At 40.1% G+C, this 20,642-nt stretch overlaps 3 protein-coding genes across 4 annotated transcripts in view; 2 read left to right on the top strand and 1 right to left on the bottom strand.

The window, feature by feature from the left end:
• Window positions 1–211: 211 nt before the first annotated feature.
• Window positions 212–16,702, bottom strand: LOC135941529 (1-phosphatidylinositol 4,5-bisphosphate phosphodiesterase gamma-1-like). Of its 2 annotated transcripts, none has more exons than XM_065487139.1 (23): window positions 16,583–16,702; window positions 15,965–16,245; window positions 15,764–15,913; window positions 15,568–15,706; window positions 15,351–15,516; window positions 15,107–15,301; window positions 14,807–14,922; window positions 14,542–14,748; window positions 14,271–14,485; window positions 14,016–14,218; window positions 13,796–13,962; window positions 13,095–13,236; window positions 12,696–12,877; window positions 12,071–12,251; window positions 5,093–5,155; window positions 4,482–4,697; window positions 3,772–3,921; window positions 3,424–3,705; window positions 2,672–2,935; window positions 2,092–2,209; window positions 1,901–2,040; window positions 1,733–1,843; window positions 212–975 (listed from the first exon to the last, which is right to left on the bottom strand). In XM_065487139.1, the coding sequence occupies exons 2-23, from the start codon at window positions 16,179–16,181 to the stop codon at window positions 865–867; spliced, it is 3,735 nt and encodes a 1,244-aa protein (XP_065343211.1). In that variant the 5' UTR covers window positions 16,182–16,245; window positions 16,583–16,702; the 3' UTR covers window positions 212–864. The 2 variants fall into 2 exon arrangements, with proteins under 2 accessions (XP_065343211.1, XP_065343210.1); XM_065487138.1 differs by having other exon boundaries at window positions 16,422–16,676.
• LOC135941531 (proteoglycan 4-like) lies at window positions 9,020–11,584 on the top strand. The gene is made up of 3 exons (XM_065487141.1): window positions 9,020–9,107; window positions 9,357–9,434; window positions 10,019–11,584. Exons 1-3 carry the CDS (start codon window positions 9,081–9,083, stop codon window positions 11,411–11,413), a joined length of 1,500 nt encoding a protein of 499 aa, XP_065343213.1. The 5' UTR covers window positions 9,020–9,080; the 3' UTR covers window positions 11,414–11,584.
• Window positions 16,703–17,039: 337 nt separating the features above from the next.
• Window positions 17,040–20,642, top strand: part of Atg16 (Autophagy-related 16) — a 75,668-nt gene continuing 72,065 nt past the window's right edge. Inside the window, exons 1-7 of the mRNA XM_065487058.1 lie at window positions 17,040–17,245; window positions 17,889–18,171; window positions 18,225–18,387; window positions 19,043–19,131; window positions 19,190–19,349; window positions 19,404–19,509; window positions 20,481–20,623. Coding sequence (XP_065343130.1) covers window positions 17,140–17,245; window positions 17,889–18,171; window positions 18,225–18,387; window positions 19,043–19,131; window positions 19,190–19,349; window positions 19,404–19,509; window positions 20,481–20,623 — 1,050 coding nt within the window. The 5' untranslated portion in view covers window positions 17,040–17,139. The remainder of the gene's footprint in view (window positions 17,246–17,888; window positions 18,172–18,224; window positions 18,388–19,042; window positions 19,132–19,189; window positions 19,350–19,403; window positions 19,510–20,480; window positions 20,624–20,642) is intronic.

The raw sequence follows: 20,642 nt of genomic DNA, 5'->3' as shown, positions 1-20,642 counted from the left end.
GTCTGCTGGTTAGTAAATCGAGTTTTCTTTTGACCAGATACCCAACCAAAAATTTGCCTTCTAATGGTGCTTGAAACAAAGGCCTGAATTGCATCACATTTGTCAACCATCAAAAGAATTCATTTATTATTTATCTTAATGACCTTTGTGAACTAATTTTCTTTGTTCGTAATTTAAAATTAAGGAATTAATGGAAATCAAACTCGATCAATTAATTATAATGTAACAAGCATTTTTAATGTGTTCTGATGTAAATAATGCTTACTCTTCAACCAGAAATGCGATCGTTTTCATATGAACAGTGTCATGCAGGTAAATACGTAAATATAAAATTTTAAGCCTAGAGCAAAAGATATAAGTTCCGTCTCACAACTCATTGTGCATTTTGTCAAGAAGATTCGTTGATAACATAAATGCAAAATTTCCCATAACTACAGGTTTGTTCGGTGGAATATTTTCACTTAAGCTTAGCAGTGGGTTACATTCCAAAATGATCAAATTCTCTCACATCCGTTTTTAAAAATATTATTTTAAGTTTGATATTGCACTGATATATTTCCAAATTCACAGCATCGGAAGGAATTTGGCAGAACGTCCTCTGCCAAGGCACATAAATCGGGAGCTTTGAGCCCCGTTTTCCACTCAAAACTTGTGATAATATTGTCGCGTTTAGAAAGAAAAGGCTTGTTGCTAAAACTAAATAACACTCATCATGCAACGTACAAGCTAGTAAAATCGGTGTTTAGCGCAGATAAGTTGTAATGAATTGCTTATCGAGTAGTGGAAGAAAGAGTTTCAAAGTCACAGGAAGGTAAGAGGTGCAGTGACTATAAAATGCAGTTTTGCAGATCAAAAAGTGACTTGTCAGGCTCGAGAGGAATTGAAATCGGTGAAATCGCCCATGGTCGGCGTGCCATTCACGGTGATGTTGATAGCGTTCGGGATGCCACGGATGTTGGTGTTTTCAAACTCTTGCTACAAAGAAAATAATCAGAATTAAATTCAAGAAAACCAGATTCAGCATTTGAAAGAAGAAGTAATTTTAATTCCTGCCTTGACTCATATTAGGGATTTTGATTTTCATATTATTTAAGATTTTTCTTCTAATTATAACGTATGCAGACTCCTTGATAAGACAACAACAATATATAACTAATATATCAAAATATTTTTTTTAGACAGAATAACCTGGATTATTACGATTTTCTATGCGTTTACAAATTTAGTGTATAAACAGCCAACAAATTTAAATATTTAAAAAATTATTTGTTTCTGCTATAAATTTTAAAGTTAAGCAACATTTTGACAATGCATACAATTAATGTAAAATATTATGTTAAATTTAAAACAGATTTAAATTGAATTCTTATTTATAAAGATTATAAAATAATTCTTCTCCGTTTTTTAAGCTTAAAGAAAATGTGTATTATTGTATCTTAAAAAAAACCGTTAGAGGCGCCTGAAATATCTATTACGAAATTATCTTAAGAGACTTGCCACGTGGAATCTTTTAATAAAAAATCATCACGAGTAAACAAAAATTAGATTTTTAGATTGTTTTTCAAGTTTTTTTTGTACCATATCGTCCAGACTGTAACATTTAAACAATGCTAGATTAAATCTTTTGACTATGGTGGTCCATTTATCATCACAAAAGAGAACACGATGGCAAAAAATGTTATGTTCCAGCGGAATAAACCTGCCTTGTTGGATTAATTAAAATAAAACTCACCACTCGATAGTTTCTAATCTCCATGTGGACCAAGAGTGAGGCAAGTTCAAGGTCCTCGCTGAAATTGTTCTTGAGAGCGATGCTCCTGTATCCAGTGCGAATGGCCATGATCTGCAGGAACCAATTCTCAGGGTCTTAACAATAATTTGAAATTGCCGTTGAACTTACACTGTACGTGCCATGGCAAACAAAATTCGAGTCTCCGAAAACATCCTCATCATATACAACGAACCGCAGGAAAGCTAGTTGCGGGCACACGACCTCAAACTGGGTCGTTTCGTTCCACACAGGATTGAAACCGTTGTCAGCTGATATTCATTTATTTAGGAGTGGAAAGATTTATTTAATGCGATTCTTACAAATAGCTTTGGTCCTCAGCTTCACGCCAGAGTCGTAATCAAGACCGATCACTTCAACCTCGACAAATGGACTAATAATTCCTTTCTTCTGCCGGCTCAGGTGCCTGGCACCAATTACCTGAGGGATTTGCACAAAAATTAGCGATATTTTTATATTTAAAAATTGTTTCAGCTATTTCTAAGTAAATAATTATAAGTTTGACTTATTTGGATTAAAATCAAGATGAAGCTTAACTATTTTTAAGCTGATTTTCTAAATTTAAAATTGACATCTTGAAATTCATTTTTTAACCCCTGCAGCGAATAAATTGCTCGAACAAAGCATAATTATCCTTAAGAGCAATTCGAATTTTCTATCTGAAAAAACAACCCTCTAATTTTTCTGGTCCTGCATGACTATTTTACGCGCTTGGAAAACTCGCATAAGTCATAATTTCATGGTTACTATCAATTTCAAGAAATTTGTTTAAAACAAATGAAATTGTCTTAAAAATGATTACTACTTTGGGCTTAAATATCTAACATTACAACTATCACAACTAGAAAACACGACGAAAATTGTCAAGTAGACATCAGTTACCTTTAGTTTGACCTGCATGAAGGTGTTTCCCGCCATGCACGCCTTGTCGTAAGGATCGTATTCATCTCTAACCATAAATTCAGGCTTGAGCAAGTAGCCGCAGTTTCCGTTGGCCCGGAATTTTGCTTGGTTCAATTGCATACACTTGTCTCCAGTCTGGAAATTGAGGGCCACCATCTGCGAGCCAATGTTCCACATGGGCACGGGATTGTAGTTGGAGGAGTCCAGTCTTTGTCCTTTGGGGTAAACACGGCTAATTTGGTGCTACAATCGAAATAATTAAAATATTACACCCGTACATTTGGAAAGAAAACTCTAGAAATTGACGCTTTCATTTTTGGTAAAAACATTGATTTGATGATTATTGATGTTTTATTAAAAAATGGACGAATTTTCATTCAGATTTTCAGAAATTTGGTAAACATGTAAAAAAATTAAATTGTACATTTGCATTCAGAATATTTATAATTATTTGCTCTATGGAAAATTATTTAAAAAAGCGTAAGATAAACAATTAAAGGAAAATTCGTGTTTTTTCTTGCAATGTCAAAAAAGATCGATTGGTCACATCAAACAATATCTTAGAACCAAACTTCATCAAAATGGAGAGTAATTTTTTTTAAATCAATTTTGAAAAAAAAAATCAAATGCTCCGTAAACAGCTAAAATTATCATCTCGATAAATGGACTCAATGGATTGACCAAAAACAAAAATGACACATTTTCAGTGGCAAAAATGTTCAGCCTCTTACCTGGTGGTATTTAAGAAAGAACTTCATTTCATTGGAACACATGATTTTCTCAGCCTTATTCTCAGGGAACGATGACATCTCAGTGAAGTCGAAGCCGGCCTGGAATTTTTCCTTGTCAAATGCGACCGACTTGCAGTAGATGATGAGGCTGGAGATTTCAACAGCCACCCGCATGCTCCTCTCCTGCTCCCGCTGCCTGATGTCGCGGTCGTTGGCCCTGGCAGCCGTGTCTCGAATGCAACTGCCCCATTCCAGCGCCACCTCTCTCGTGGGGGCGGCGACCTGAAGGGAAAAATTACAGGGTTTCAACCAAATCGACAAGGTGTAACCGCAATTCAATTCACTCACCACAAAAGGCAAGGTCATCCTCGAGTTGGTGATTTTCAGCTGCCACTCATGGCCGGGAATGCTGGATGAGTTGTTTTCTAGCTCGACCACCACCCCAGTCAGGTTGATTGCGCCCTTTTGCAGGTTTCCCAGCAGCATTGAGTCCGAGGTCTGTACAACATTTAGTATAATTTACTCAGGTTTGACAAAAGGTTTCAGGAAATTACCATCATTTCCTTTAAAATTTTAGGGAAAAGAAAGCACAAAAATATACAAACGGCAAAATTGAAAATAAATCGCTTTAGCTTAAATGTGTTAAATACAGTATTTTGTCACTTTTTAAATCAACTAACGTAGAAAAATCGGAAAAATCAATAGCTTTCTCGAATGTTTTTAAAGAGCTTGTCCGCTCAAAATTCATTCATTGATGCACCTGGTCAGGAAATGATTTTATTTTAAACCCGTTTTCAATTTAACTCTCATACATTTTTCAATAGTCTTAACCAGTAATCTTCTGTCCAGAGATGGGATAAAATTTTGAGTTAGCATAAAAATATTTTTTGTTCTTTAGGCTTTTCACTTGCGCCTGTGGTAATTTTTCTTGGATTTCGGCAAAACTTAAATAATATCTATCCGCTGGGGGAAAAACATAATTTTTTATTATCCAGCCAAAGGAAAAATTCGGACAAACCCTGAATTTACTGCCCATAAAACAACTTTTTATACGTTACCTCATTTTGATCGTCGACCGACGCCGCGGTGCTGCTAGAATTATTGTCAACCTCAACGACGTAATTGCTGGGAAACATTTGCTGATGTCTGCCGCCGTAGTCGCCACGCCACCATCCGCCCTGTTCCATGGTCACGTTCTGGATAATGGCGCCTGTTGGGAACGACAGTTCGTCTGACATCTGCGCCTGATAGTCGTACCTCGCCATCACAGTCAACTGTAACAATGCCCGGAGAAACGGTAATTAAAACCGGACAGTGGAATTTTTCCAACACCCTCAAATCTTCGTGCTTGTCGGTTTATTGGCCATAAATCCAAATGTGAGGTGGGGGCTCGCTTTACGACGGCTGTGGTCTTCCCAGAGAAAGAGAGAGGAAACAAGCTCGATTCAGAAAATTATTAACCCCTTTATAAAAATTATGTTAATAATTTAAAAAGAAATCCCCATTAAAATATCCGTTGAATTTTTTATTGCGGCCCGCACGGCACGCTGTGTAAGTTTTATTGCCACACTGCTCCAAGGGGAGGAGATTTTTGACTCGTTTTCCATCAAACCGAGCCGAGATTTTCTCTCATTGTGTGTTATTTTATTTAACGATTGCTAGTACTGACCGTCGAGGTGAAGACGGACGGGTCCGTGTAGCCGGCGCTCGCTCCGGTGTCATCCTCCTCTACCTGAAACACAGACGCAGCAGCGAGAGGAATTAGATTAATCATTACCAATGCCTGCATGTGAGACACACTATACAATTAACATCCATCACTGCGTGGACAAGCCAATGCCCTCTCCGCTATCAGTCAGACAATTTTCCTGTCTTTTCAGGAGAATTCCCGCTTGAGGAGTTGGGATAATGTGTGAATAAATCTATTGCTTTAGGTTGTCTTTGACAAAAATAGAAAAGGATCCATGATATATTTATTTGGACCAATTGAAAAAAGATTAGCTATTGGCAGGGAAATTGGGATTTTTAAACGAGGCGCGGCTGGGGATACGCAGTTACCCAATAAATTACTTTTGGTTCTCATCTTTCACTGACGCAGGAAAACAAATTTCATTACTGAAGTCTGTGATCGCATAGGTAATTGGGTCCTTAAAATGTTAAAATTTATTCATAATCCCCATTCCTTTTTTATAAAAGATTATTGATTTGATAGCGGTTGAAAGTTGACTTTAGATTACAAAATCTTTTACTGATAGCACTGGGAAAGTAAAAAAGTACGCGGAAGCTGACTTATTGTATGGATTTGCAAAAATGTGTACAATTTTCTGTATTTTTCCCAACAGTTAACTCGTGAAAATAGATCATTTATCGTTTAAATGGAAAATAAACCAGCACTCAAGGCAGTTGGCAAAATAAATTAAATAATGCTGAACGTTATTGTCTATTTTTGATTCATTTGAATGATTTAAATTCGTGTTAAAATTAATAAAACACAATGCAAATTAAAATTTTGACATTCCTTCCTCTATTGAGGCTCTCAACTAACTAATATAGCAGCGAAATAAATATCCCATTTAAGGGGTTACTAATTTTCTTTCCACCCTAGGAATTATTCACCGATGATGCTTCTGTCTCGTCGAGGAAGGATTGATGAAAAGAGCCCGGAGCAACGAAACGAATTAGTCAAAATGAAAAATGTTGGGGTCGAATGTATACGATGAAGAGGTAAGCAGCAGCGCTCTCAATTTGTCTTTGGTGCCCATGAATCACTCGTCACTTTTTGAAAAGACCAAAGCAAAAAAAGGGCCGACTTCCCGTGCGCCGGTGGGATACGCGGCGTTAATCGCCGTAATGATCGGGAAATAATTTTTCGAGCAGGCTGACAAGAAAGAAAGAAAGAAGGAAAGAGCGTCGCTCTCTCATCATTCAGTGATTTCTGTCCGTCCGGTGTAATTTCGAATTAAAAGTGAGAGGATGGAGAGAGAATGGGAAGAGCCGCGCGCAGAGGAGATTCGGCCAGATATTAAGCAGCAGCACGTAGTTATGCGGTTAAAGGTTCGGATATCAACATTTCCCATCAAAGAATGCCGAGCTGGAAAAAGGTCACCTTGCCTAAGGGAGGGTGTGAGGGGGAGAGCGCCCGCCGCTTAGTTAGAGAAAAAACAATGCGCGCCGCCGCCGATATCACGAGAGCAGGGCAAAGAAATGAGCCGCGTCTTTCCACCTTTCATCCGCATTTTCACTCCCACCCGCCATCTCTTTCTTATATGCAAATGAATTCGTGTTCTCGCCTGGCTTGTACCGTTATTTTATGACTATTGCACCCTCATGATTTATCTCTTCCCAATAAGTTTTTGTACGCAGGGGAATAATTAAGTTACATCTCGGCCGTTGAATGAGGTACTGTTATGCCCGGCCCTTATCAGATTACGACTCCTTCGGGTTTTTCCTGTTGAATATATCTTTCCTTGTTTAACTGCTGCTATCAGAGTTTTCACGCATATCAAATGAGCGTTCCTGGATTTACTGGAGAAAGAAAATATCAGGAATTACTTTCAAGATTTTTATCTTAGTTGGCCGTCAAGAAATAACAAAAGTTAATTGGTAAAAATTTAATTAAAACACCAAAAAATATTTTTTTTTAATGCCACGTACATCTAATAGTTTTCCAGATTAGTTTTTCTGGTTTAAAATTATAAGAAAATAAGGTGTTTAAAAACTTGAACGGACTGAGGGCGATTTCTTTTATAATTGGTGCGTTTTACCTGTGGATAAAATTCATAAATCAAGTATATTGAGTGTTAAATAATATGATCGTAATTGCGGCACTGATAGAACGTACCAATTTGATATACGTCTGATTGAACTCAATCCTGTAGTACAACCAATATGGTATTTAATAATTATTTTGCTCCAATTTTAATAACTTAAGACTGTGAAAGTAGCTCTCACGCGATTTAAATTATCTCAGAGTAAAAAATGAAATGAAACAATGTAAATATGGCTTCACTCCTTGTAAATCAATTTCCATTTTTTGTATCGACCCAAGGCTAGTTTTGTTAAATTGTAGTTAAAATGCTTAAAATAATAAAAATTTTGTACTTAATTGCCAGTGGCGACTTATTGTCGGCGGCGTTAAAATTAATTATTGATGCTCTAGAACAACATGACGGTGCACGATTCAGACAGGAAGCTTTACTGCCCGATTTTGACCGGCGTTTCCCTTTTGTGCCTCAATTCCCACGGTTATCATCCTCCGCTTTGGTCACTGACGTAAAGTGCTCCAAAAAATCAATAAAATCAACAGGAATTTAACATGTTACTAGCCTCAGTTGTAGCTCAGGTAATTTTAACCAAACGACTCCGCGGGAGACGAGCATGCCGTGGTAGACAGATCGAAAAACGCCTCATCGGAAAACATTTCAATTAGCTATCATGAAGAGAAACACAATTATCTTTCTTCCACACTGCACGGGCGCGGGATTGTTTATTTTTGTTTTTTTTCTCACAGCTCCATCAATCAAAGATCACGAGAGTACAATCTAAACTTGATGAGTTTTCCACAGACCGGGGGATGCGGATAGAACAGGAAAATTAACTGTAAATTTGGTCTGGTGGGTGAACGGAGTAAATGTCTGATCCGGAAAGATCCGAATCTGAGTAATAACGGCCACTGTGACTATATCTTGATTGTAATTCTCTTTAAGTAGACCCGAGGAACCATGTATGTATTCCCATGAAAAATTGGATTCTCACTAAATAATTACAAAATATTAAAAGCTTGATTTAAAGAAGTATTTTTTTATCGCTGGGTGAATGAAGACGCGCTCGATTTTTTTAGGAATAGCAGCAGTTATATATCAAAGTTAAATACACCGGAGAGACCGTCGGGGATGATTTATTCCGACAGTAGCCAGCCGGCGTTTTATTGGTACGGGGGTGTCGGGGAATCTTTTGATTAAAGAGGTGGTAAATACTTTAGTTTCGGCTTGCATGATCGCCTCAAGTCGCACGGGAAGGTGCATGCAACACGTATTAGGCGGCTAGTGACCCTTCTAAATTATTCAGAGTATTTTTACAGCAGTATTTTAAAATGGAAAGAGCGCACTTTCACTATCAAGCATTTGATACAATGTTATTTAAAGCATTTTGCTAGCACCAAAATAAAATTTGGATGAAAAGTAAGACAGTACATTTTGATCTTTATCTCATCCTCTTCTTATTATTGATTGCGTACAAATTTTCAATTTGCTTTTCCTTTGAATTACATTTTCTCTTACGTTTGCCCGTGGAATTGGGAGCAATAAATACAACTACGATCGAAATAAGTAAAAAAATCAATGCGTGAGTTTTAGAAATTAAATCAAAGAGCAACGAGCCGCCCAGCCAAGTCATAACAAGCTATCTTTAGCTTTCAGAGTTCGGTGCAGATACAAATGATATGAATTATTCCAGGATGCCGGCAGAGGTAATAATTTCAAGCGCTTCTGCCAGCCACGAGGGATGGGATGCCGGATGCATAGCCAGCAGGCAGAAGAGAGCCAGGAGAGAGATGCTGCGAGCCCGCCTCCTGCTGCATCCCTCTCCTCCCAATATAAGTGACTCGACAGTCGGCTGCCAGACTAGTTTTGTCTAGCCAGGTGCGTGAGAAGGACACCATGAGATCCGACGGCCTTGTGTTGCGAGTGAGTTCACATTAATTTTATTAGCACTTCTTTTATGTCCTCTAAATTCCTACCCCTGAATAGCTTTTCACTCCTATTGAAGCCACCTCAAAGAAAAGCGTCTATGAAAAGATGCTGTTACTGACAAAAATTTCACAAAATAAATCTGGCCTTTGACTATTGGTACATTAATGCACGAATTTTTACTAATGAGAGTGAATATGGTACTTGCATTTTTAATTTATAGTAAGTCGTTTTTTTCTGATTTAGATTTTGGTGGTGTTCACCTGCGTGGCCGCCTGCTGCGCTTTCAGCTTCAACTTTGGCAGCAACAAACCCGAGCCACGGGTAAGTTTCCTGACACAAAACTTGATCCATTTGGAATTCTTGACATTTCGATAAGCGAGAGAGTGAGCGACGTGACAACAATTATTCAGCGATGCATCACTTGTGTGGCTTAAAAAGGAATGCACTCAACCCTTCCATTAAAATAAGGCAGCCAAAGCGGGATCAAAATAAATTATTCTTCTGATTTGGATGCCACAGAGAATTTAGATAAAATTAGACATCTTGGTTCTCAATCATCCACTTTAAGGAGAATAACGGAACGATGTAAATTAATTTGATAGCTGCATTTTCTAATTGGATTTCTGGTTCCTATAATGTGTATCTTTTTTTATTTTGTTGGTTTTGATCAGAAGCAGTTGTTTTAGTCGTAAATTTAGTGTTGTATTTACGATTTTAAGAGATTATTTATCCTGCTGAGCTGACTTCTTACAAGCATTAAAAAGGTTTACGGCCAAGAAAGTTTACCAAACTTTCGTAAAGAGTTGCAACCCCCGAAAATTTTATATCAATAAGAAAGGGAATATCTAAATTGGCTTTACAAGTTCCTAATCCTAATTCGCTAATTACAACAAATTGTTTCACAGAAAAGCACGGTGCCAGACCACAGGGCGAGGGCGCCTCCACCGCCTGCGCCTTTGCAGTTTGCCCCTGCCCGCATGGACGGCACGCCTAACTACGACTTCCGCTACGCAGCCCAAGACGCGATGACGGGAAACTATCAGGTACAGGAGGAACACTGCGAGGATGGCAAAGTGAGCGGCACCTACTCAATGAGCGACCCGAACGGCGACCTGCGAGTGATCACTTACGTTTCGGACAAGAGGGGCAACTTCCAGTCCGAGGTGCGCATCGAGCCAGGCGGCGCCGTGCTCACCCCCGACAAACGCACCTTTGAAGGCTTCTTCAGCCACCTGAATTCACTCGCCTCAAAGCCCTTCTTCACCGGCAAGCCTCCCGAGGTGGGCAACTCGCCAGTCGCTGTGAGGCCCGTGTTCAGCACCTACGACCCCACGCAGGCCGGTTACCACCATGGCAAGGAGCCCAAACGCCCTGAGCCAACGGCGGGATTCAGACCTGAGGACATTCCCAAGCGATCCTCCACGCCTCCACCTCAGCTGGTTCAGCACCACGACGGCATCATCACAGCGTCGCCTGCGATCCAGCAGCCTGTACGCAGACCTTTCAGCCCGCAGCCGACTAACCCGACCACGATGCACATGAAAACATCGCCTCCGTCTACTGCGTCCACCCCAATGGTGATCACGCCGTCGGCCGTGGTGGCCAACATGGCCAAAAACCCATACCTGACCGCGCGCCAACCGCAGATACCCTACATGCACCAACCCCAGCAGCCGGTGTCCTACCTCCCACCGCTGAAACCCAGCCAGCAGCCCTTCACTAATTTCAACCCCATGCCCCTCGTCAAAACTCAGCCTCAGCAGATGGCACCACCAGCTGGATTCAATCCTACGACGCATCAGCCAATCATAACCGAGTTCCAGCAACCACAATTCGTCCAAGAAGCCAAGCAACCCTCGCAGTATCCACAGAACCAGGCGCAATTCACCCCCACGTACAAACCCCAGTTCGTCCAAGAAGCCAAGCAACCCTCCTATCCACAGTCCTTCACACAATTCACCCCTTCGTACCAAGGGTTGCATTCACCCTTCCAACCTCAACCCCAACAACAACAACAGCAGCAGCAGCAGCAGCAGCAGCAAACGTTCTGGAATCCGTATGATGCAGCCGCCCTCGGAGGCACTCCGTACATGTTGGTGCGCACGTATATGGTGCCTATCCAACCGACCTCGGTGGTGCCCACCACCCTCCTCTTGAGCAAACCCCCCACGCGGGTGGTGCAGCAGCCGGAGAGTCCTCAACCCACAGTTAAAACCAACGGGACACCAGAAAACAACGCTCCCGCCACCGAAGCTCCCGTCGAGGAGAAAGAGGTCACAACAGCAGCAGCAAAAAAATGAACAAGTCGCACGATTTGCAATGACTGAACCCTGGAGACTCATTCAAATAGACTGAAATTGAAATTTATCTCAAACAACTTTGGACTTTTTACAAAAAGACTGCATTTGTTGCAATTATTTATGAAACTGGTGTAGGGTATGTTATACATTACAGAAATAAAAATTATTTAACTATAATTCCCGTGCATTCTATCTAATTTTCCCACGTCTAATAGTTATAATTTAAACCCCTCATATAAATTAAAAACAAAACTTAACAACTTAACGAGATGGCTACTATTATATGCACTTACACGGAATATTTCCTTGTAGAATTCGTGATATTAGAAGCAGAATTTTCACTCTTTATAGTCGATTCAAAATTTTAGGATTGTGAATTTTTTTAACGGTATACAAGTATCTCTTAACGTAGCTCTTTGCAATTATTGCCCAGCATCGGACATTAACAACAAAAAATGATTCAGAATTCTCTGCAACTAATACTCTGGTATGTATTTTGTTCCGAGAGTAAATACTGCTGATCGGAGGCCTGCGGGAGCGTGGGATTAAAGAATTTGATTGATAGCCCCCATTTTTATTAAGATTAAAGCTGAGAACTTTAACCATTTCATTTTTACCAGTAAAATTACATTGAATTCCATGAAAATGATCACTCACCATGTTTTGGTTATTGCCGACGGTAGATTCGTTGACGGGGTGGATGAGCTTGACCCTGTGGTACAGAGGCGTGCGTTCGTAGAAAGAGACCAGTTCGACCAGGCTTTCAAACTGGGCTGCCCCGATGGAGTAGAGACGGCCGTCAACCTTGATCCTGCAGTGTTTGATCCTCCTGTCGGCTCTGAGAACAAATTGTTTTATGTCAAATTATTAAAAATAGTTAACACGCCCATTGGGGAAGTTGTTGGTGTTTGTAGCTACCAACAGATGGCGCCACAGTTCATTGGCAATTTTCAGGTTCTTCAAGTCAAATATTTTATATTCCCGCTTCTTTGTATTCTTGGCACAGAAAGACTTAATTTGACTTGCTGTAAACCAACACTTGTCAAGACAGTTGCGGTATAAACCTAAGAAAACATTATATGTTATCGAGTCCACCGCGATTTGTTTAACCGAATTTGGTTTCCATAACGTTAAATCATTTGTTTAGCGCAAAGGGTGCATAAATAGCAGGACTAAATCTTAATATTTAGAAACTGGACATGAACGGTGGTGCCATATATATGTTGAATGTCCAAACACTAAGCAATTTCCCATTTAAATTAGCGATTTGAAAGAATAATACCGGAACGAGATTGTGAATGAGTTGGCGTCCTGGTCGCTGGGTCTGACCAAGAAGGCGCCGTCTTGCGGAACTCTCCTGAGGAGCGTTTCCGCGCGCTGTTTGTTGCAACGCCTGGCGAACCAAGGCATGCCCTCGTGCTTGTTGGGTTGCGGCACGGGCTCCTTGAGCGTGATCAGGAACTCCTGGGGACGAGGCCAGGGTAAGCGGCTGAATAAGGAGCGCCCTCTACCAACCTTGACGAACAGCGAACAAGCCCAGCATGCACCATGCAGTTAATGAGCCACTCCGAAAACGGAAAGGTTAATTTGCGAAAAAGCTTCTCTACACGGCCAGCCACTAGCGGGAATTTAAGTGAAGAAAGAGAAGACTACTATCTACTGCAGACAGACGCGCACGTACCTGGCTTCTCAGTGAATTGTTTTTATAGTAGGTAATCAGACTGTACAGACTATCGAAACCGACTGTGTCGTGGAGGTAGTATTTCGTTTGGCCCCGGTCTTGCCTCGATTTGATGTGACAGTGGTACACCTTTCCTTGCCTCCTGTAATAGTAATATATTTGGTTCCAAAAGGTTACCAATTCCCATTCATGGTGACTTAATTGAATTCATAGCTAGATCCGATCAGAACTGCTTTTAACAAGGTTTCCAATTTTTTTCGAATTGTCTCACTGGAGAATGCATAAATTTAAAAAATTAAGTTCAAAAACTGAAATTTTAATCAATTTATAAATTTCAAGCTATTTTCTAAAAAAATTTTAAACTGGTAAAATAAAAATTTCCATATTTGTTTGTGGTTCATATCAAGAAAGGCTGCATGGATTAAAGGTTTCATTAAAAACTAAAACGTCTAATTCTAAGAGTTTCCTCATCAAAAAATTAGAAAGTGCCCAAACTTAACTAAACTTCAAGGAATATTAAAGTTTAACCTTGAGCAAGGTATCTCGACCAAAATAATTGCACAACGATAGCTTCATAAGCTCTGAAAGTGATAAAATTAAAATCTTTTCTAGTTGGTCAATCTTAGTTTTTAAAAATTCCCAAAAATTATTCATCAAAAATTTTTTCAGGAATAGAATTAAACAAAAATTAATTAGCTAACCAAAAGGACAGTGAATAGTCCCCAACAAAGATGTGGCTGTTGCGAACAAGGAAAGTTCCATCTCCCAAATGCGAGTACGTTTTCAGCAGCTCTTCAGCTTCCCTTCTTCCATCTGGTAGTCTACCGTGGAACCACTTTTCACTAAAATGAAGTTCGTCGTTGTTTCCCTGACAAATTAAGAAGGTAAAAACCATTTTTCTCCACTGAAAATGCTACTCACATCTCTTACACCGAGATTAGTACTTTCACACTCAGGTTCTTCCTCTTCCTCGTTGTCTTGCTGTTGGTCTTGATTGCAGCTGTCTGTGTAGATCAGGGAGTTTTGGGTCAGCACAAAAAAGTGTGGATACCAAGTGCGGTCGACGTTGTCTTGCAGGAAGAGAATTCCGTTTTTGACGGTGTTTCGCAGGTCCATGTCTCGAACTGCGATCAAATTATTGCAGCGCGTGTTGAAAACATAGTTAGAAACTAATACCTTCGTCATCGCGCACACAAAATTCGCCCTCTTTCAGTTTTTTGTGCTTTAAAATTATTTTCCTTCGCAACTTGAGCGGAGACGGCAAGCAAGTTTCATTTCTGTCCACTGGCTGGGTGAGCAACATGTCGCCAAAGACCTCCTGGAAAGCTCTGGCCATGTTTCGTTGTTGGGGCAGAGAGCAGTTATCCTCAATAGAGAGAATCACAGGATATCTAAAATTGATTTCAGCAAATAAATTTCAGCGTCCCCCAAGCAGTGCAAAACCTACTCAGAAGTGACAAACGCGTGCTCCTTGATGGTCTTTATGACGTCGACAAATTTAATTTTGGACGTCAGCGTGTGCCCATGGTAGATGAAGGGCATGTCATCCGGGCCGTCCCAGCAGTCCAGCTCGATGCAGCGGCAGCCCATCCGCAAACACCGTGCGTACGCTTCCAAGGACGATTCGCTAGAGAACTGATCGCCCGTCAGGTACCTTTAGAGAATGGGGAAATTTTAAATTTTGTTAAAGAGATGAAACCAAAGGGCATTACGTATTGTGGGAGGAGGATATCCAGTAGTGAGAGAGCGGGCAAGACATGTCTTGATACACAGGAGAGAATGTGCTGTCCCAAAGATCATTTTGCTTCGAGTAGAGAAAATCCATGAACTGTTTAAGAAGGACAGACGATGGAGTTGGCATATTAAATTATTTCTCATCGGATTATAAAGTGGAGATGAACTGAAAAAACGAGGCTTGACAATTTTACACAAAAATCCACAAATGCTAATATATCAAAGCAAACACCCCAAGAATATCCCCAGTGGAGTCAATAAAAGAAAGATCTCAAGACCTCATTTTCAGTGAAGTACGGCTCCTGGACGTCCCTCAGTGGATCCTGGAGGTAGTCTCGCATGAACTGAGAAACAAGCCGCTCGTCATTGCCCATGGTGTCCTTCTGCTCCATGTCCATGAAGTTCTGAAAGTCCTGCAGCGACATGACCTTATCTGTGCTGTACCTCAGAAATATTTCTGCACCAGCGGCCGCCTGCAAGAGAAGATTATTTGTCAAGTGATTAAGTTTAGAAAAAACGTACCGCTTCATCGCTGAACATAAGTTTGTAGTAGAGAGCGGTGAAGTCATCAAAGCCTAATTCCTGCCGCAACCTGGTGTCGACTTCTTGAAAAACTTCACCAAGTCGTTTCGTGGGAATCTTGCAATTCACTCTTGGCAAAAAACTTCGGACTTCTTTCAGCGTGATCCTTGGTAAGACAGATTGTAATTGGATGATCTGTGAGAATTAAGAATCTTACTTTTCTCTTGCATTTTCCATGGCGTAGAATTCTCTCCTGAGCCACCTTTCTACCAGCAAAGGGTATGAGGCATTGGTGGTGTCCGTGATCATGTATTTCAGCCCACGGATCCAATTCTCGCATTCTCTCTCAGACCATGCTGGAGAATTTAGTAATTTTAAAATTTACCTATGCCAAAAAATTGTAAAAATCATACCAACTATGGACAGGGATTTGAGCTTGAACTCAGTGCCATACACGACTACAAAGCACTTGGAGGCATCCTGTCGTCTCGAGTCATCAGGCCATTTCTCAAAATCTTTTGAGCACTTCCCTGGTCGGATTTCTTTCACCTCAAAAAGGTTTACTGAAATTGGAGTTATAAAATAATTATCAACGAACATGAAGGTTATATTACCACTCCCTTCAAAGGATTTCGGATTGGTGTTGTTCCTGCACCAGATAATTTGCCTCGTCTCTCGCCGGAGCATCAGCGTTTTTTTCTCCATTCGTTTTCTGTGGTAAAACTTGTGGACCACAGTGCCTCTTTCCAACAGAGCGATGATTTGCTCCTCCTCGGGAATGATGCTGGATGCATTCCCAGAGGACAGGATGCCTCCCAGTTGGAAAGACATTGCTCATAAATTACGAGATGATTCAGACAGACTTGAGCTTCATTCTACACTCCTTCAGGACGAGCTGTGAAACACAAAACACTGTCACCATGAGGTGGAAGGTAGAAAACGTATGCATATGCGTTTCAAGTGAGGGGAAAAGTCAATTTGCTAGTTTAACATACGGCCTTTCTTCAGAAATGAAAAGAGCGCGGCCTCGTACTTAGCATTTCAGGTCAAGCAATGTCAACGACAGAATACCTCTGCTTAAATTATGTTTGCGGTCAATGCAGAATAACTTGCACGATTTCGTCAGTGTCAATCACGCAAGGACCTGGATTAAAAGCCGTTAGCAGGACCGTGAGAAAGGGCACCTGAGGCCCAATGGGAGTGGATGGGATTCAGAACCATACAACTCTTACCTAGTGGCAAGGAAGAACCAAAAAATAATTAAAAAGTTCTCCAGCAAATCTTTTCCTGATCCTGATTTCTCTAGTGTTTATTTGTGTCGCGAAGAGGCAGCACTGAAAGCGACCATATGCCAACAAAAAGTTGCTTTGATTTGCCGGGAAATTTATACCGGTTTGTCAACTTGGGCGTACAGGTTATAGTTGATATTATATTATGAAAAATTATAAATAATATTATTTTCATTTCTGTAACATGTAGATAACATTTCAAACTGCTTTTCCAAACGAAATTTTGATCAAATTTACAGTTCACGGCAGATGGAAACCGGTATATTTGAATCCTAGATACAAAATTCATTGACATTATTTCTTTAAACTGGCTGAAGAGAACAAACCGGTTTTGTTTACTAAAACACCGAGCAAGCACAGGTGTTTTGTGTTTGTTTTGAATGTTTTGGACTCGCCCGTCGCCCGTCATCGCGACACTCGGCCTCGGCACTCGTCCAATTTTCGTTTGATTGCGCCTGTTTCGTCCAGTGTCTCGCCGATCGGCGTCCAGGACTGTCGAAATGAATGTCCGCCACGCTGAGAGTCCGTGGCGCGAGAACATTTTGCTGCAGCTGAACGCGCGCAATAAGCTGCAAAACCACAGCTTCCAGGAGCTCATCTCATGTCGTAAGCACTTTCGATTTTGATTGCTATATGTTTACAATTCTCTGGAAAAATTACGCACAAGAAAACACCTCTATTTTCGTAAAATCATTATTCACATCATTAGTTTATTTAACAAAAATAGCGCAGGAAAGGGATCATAATATGCATCTTAACTTTGGTGTTAAGTTACTTGTACCTTTGCAAAATGCTGAAAATTTGCCTAAATTTGGACGAACGATCCGAACGATCGTGTTTTTCATTATAAAAATGTTTTTCGTATCATTACAAATAACCATAATTATAATTGTGATGTATGTAAGTTTTCCTTTATGCTTATTGTCAATTAAATACGTATAAATAAGTTTTGCACAATTGTACCATTTTTTCTTACAATAATTTAATGCTTTCACTTTTTTCAAAATCATAATTGCATCGATGATTCTGCGCGTTTTTACATACGTAAAAAGCGAATTATTTGGTTTTAGGCTGCTCAAACGGTTTACTATGATTTATAATGTGGCTCAAAAGCCTTAATATTACATTCATGATTCTTGTTATCTATGGAGTACAGAAAACAATATCCGAACGTTTTAAACCATATTTAATATTCAATCCTAATATTTTCCCTTGAGAACCATCAATCAATATCATTCTTTGCTTGCAGACAATCGGATTTTTGAGAGTGCAACCGCCCTTCGATCAGAGAACCTGCAACTGAGCATCAGAAATGAGCAGCTGCGACAGGAGGGCGCCGAGTTGATGCTTAAAGGTGTGCCTGTGGACGGGAAAGCGGCAGACCGCATACAGACTCTGGAGCAGAAGCTGCACAAGAAGCAGGAGGAGCTCACCGACCTTCTGCGTGGAAAGGCCGAGAATGCGCAGGCACTAGTTGAGCTCAACCGCCGGCTGAATGAGAAGGAAAAGCTGCTCGCTCTCAGGGACCAAGGGTGCGATTCTACTAATTTATATTCCGCAACTTCTCAAGTTCTGATTTTTCTAGGCTGATGGAGGCCGGCGAGAGAGAGCTGCACCTAAAGGAGAAGCTGCTAGATACTGACGCAAGGTGTACCGAGCTCCAAGCGTCCAGCGACACTCTCAAAGACGAGCACTACGCCCTGCACCTGGCCTTTGAGGCGCTGCAGGATAAGCTGAGAAAGGCTCAGGTGTGTACCTTTTGGTCTGGTTTATGTTAATAAAAATGATGTTCCTCACTTTCACCTCGCATCAAAAAGTGGCATCATGATTTCAAAATTTTTAGAAATAAATTAATCATGATAGGAAAACCAGATACGTATGAACTGGCCATTTCTAAATAAATATTATGTTGATTTTTTTCTCTTTCTGAGACAGTTAAGCAGATTTTTAAGTACGCCTCTTTTATTGATTTATTTTTTTTATTGAAAATTCTTTTATGAATCGACACATCAGACCATTTTCCGCGTCTGTGAAGATGTATATAGGAGCTTCATTAGCAATTTAAACAGATTACGACTCTTAAGACGGATTTAGACCATTTTTAAATATAGATAAAAAGTCCAACCATTGCGTTGTTCATGCTCATTTAGTGTTTTAAATTAAACCATTCACTAACGGCTTAGAATGTATTGTAACTGCCTCAAAACAGCTTGGTTTTAGTTTTTCTCAACCAAGAAAATATTTTCCTAGTTTATATAAAACAATATTTTAAAGTTAAATGTTCTTCAAAATGGCCTGTTTGAGTATCTTTACTCTTTCTGTTTTTAAATATAATCACTATTGTTTTGTTTGCTTGAAAAAATCAACATAAACCATTTGGTAAATATTTTATTAAACTTTTAGGAGGAAAATGCAGTGTTAGTGGAAAAACTGATGAAGATCAAGGCCAAAGATGCCGAGAAATTGAACGAGGAAAACGACAATTTCGTTAGGTGAGTGTGAGAACCCAGTTCAATTACTTCTTCATATAAAACCAACCTAAAATTTCAGAAAGAAGCAGGCTCGAGTGGCCCAAGAGCTGGAGGACGCTGCCAAAGAGACAGGCAGCATCTCCCCTGAGAGAGGAAGCTTTCCGGGCGTCGAGAGAGACATTGGCGCCGTTATGCCAAGTATTGGCACCTGCTTGCCGCAGAGGGTTGTTCTTAGATTCGTAAGTTGTCCCTGATGTGTTGAAAATTTGATGGAAACTGACTGAGATTTGCAGGACGCGCACGACGGTGAGGTGAACGCAGTCAGGTGGAGCCCTGTGGACAGAATTGTGGCCACTGGCGGACAGGATAGGAAAGTCAAACTTTGGGATATCAGTAAAGGTGAGTTTGTTTTTTGAGTGCTTTGCTTTCGTGACCTTCTAATCAATTTCTTGGTTAGTATTTTGGGATCATTTTTTTGGCACCAAATGACTAAACTCGTTCCAACTGTAAGAACCACTAGAGGTCTCAGCCGCAAGATTAAAGGTGGCGGCTGGCGGGATCAGCTTAGCTGAATATTTTGCCTGGTGGCGGCGGTTGGCCATTTTCACTGGCAGCTGGCGCGGCTGACAATATTTCAAATATGAAGTTTAATAGCGGCTTGAAGGGCTGGAATATTTTTTTCCTTGCACTTTTTTTCCTTTTTCACTGGTAGCTGGCGCAGCTTAGCCAGATTCACGCTGCGCAGCGCTCCTGGCTTAGACCTCTATGAGCCACATTTTTTCAAAACATTTGTGGTGAAAATTCTATTTTGATTTTAATAAATTGCCTTCAGTTGAAAATAGTTGTTTTTTATTTCTGTAAATTAGAATTTATGTCTCCATTGTTGATTGTAAATGGGAGCAAGCAATGATTAAATAATGTTTAAATTGTATATTTTTTGCTAAATTAAACCCTTGGTAACAATTTTGACTAATTTTTAAAAGAAGAATTTCCAATACATTGTACATAATTTTGGCAAAACCTATAAATTATTTATTTTGTATTATGTGGATGCTGTGAATTGGTTTAGAGTCATTACAACAAGATTTTAATGCCAGTTTGTACTATAATTTTTTTATAATTATTCCCTTTAGTTGATTCAAAATTTAATTCTATAGTTATTTGTACTTGTTTTTGGGTGATTTTTCATGTTGTTTAATTTCGGTCTAAACAAACAATGAACAAATCTTGTTGCGTCAAATTTGGGTCTTGATTTTAGCATAGCAAAATGGAATTGTTCTCATGAAAATATAATAAGTTTGCAAATAAATAGTAGAACTTTATATTTGTTGAGCGATTGTAATTAAAAAAATACAAATATTTTGTCACAGGCTCATGTGAGAGTAAAGGAACGCTAGTGGGCAGCAACGCAGGAGTGACATCGTTGGACTTTGACTCGACAGGTACCTTCATTCTCGCCGCGTCCAACGACTTCGCCAGCAGAGTGTGGACAATCAACGACGAGCGACTAAGGGTGAGTACAACAAATGAAA

This window comes from Cloeon dipterum, chromosome 3 (genome assembly GCF_949628265.1).
Source record: "Cloeon dipterum chromosome 3, ieCloDipt1.1, whole genome shotgun sequence".
NCBI lineage: Eukaryota > Metazoa > Arthropoda > Insecta > Ephemeroptera > Baetidae > Cloeon > Cloeon dipterum.
This window is presented reverse-complemented; position numbering and strand designations above follow the sequence as displayed.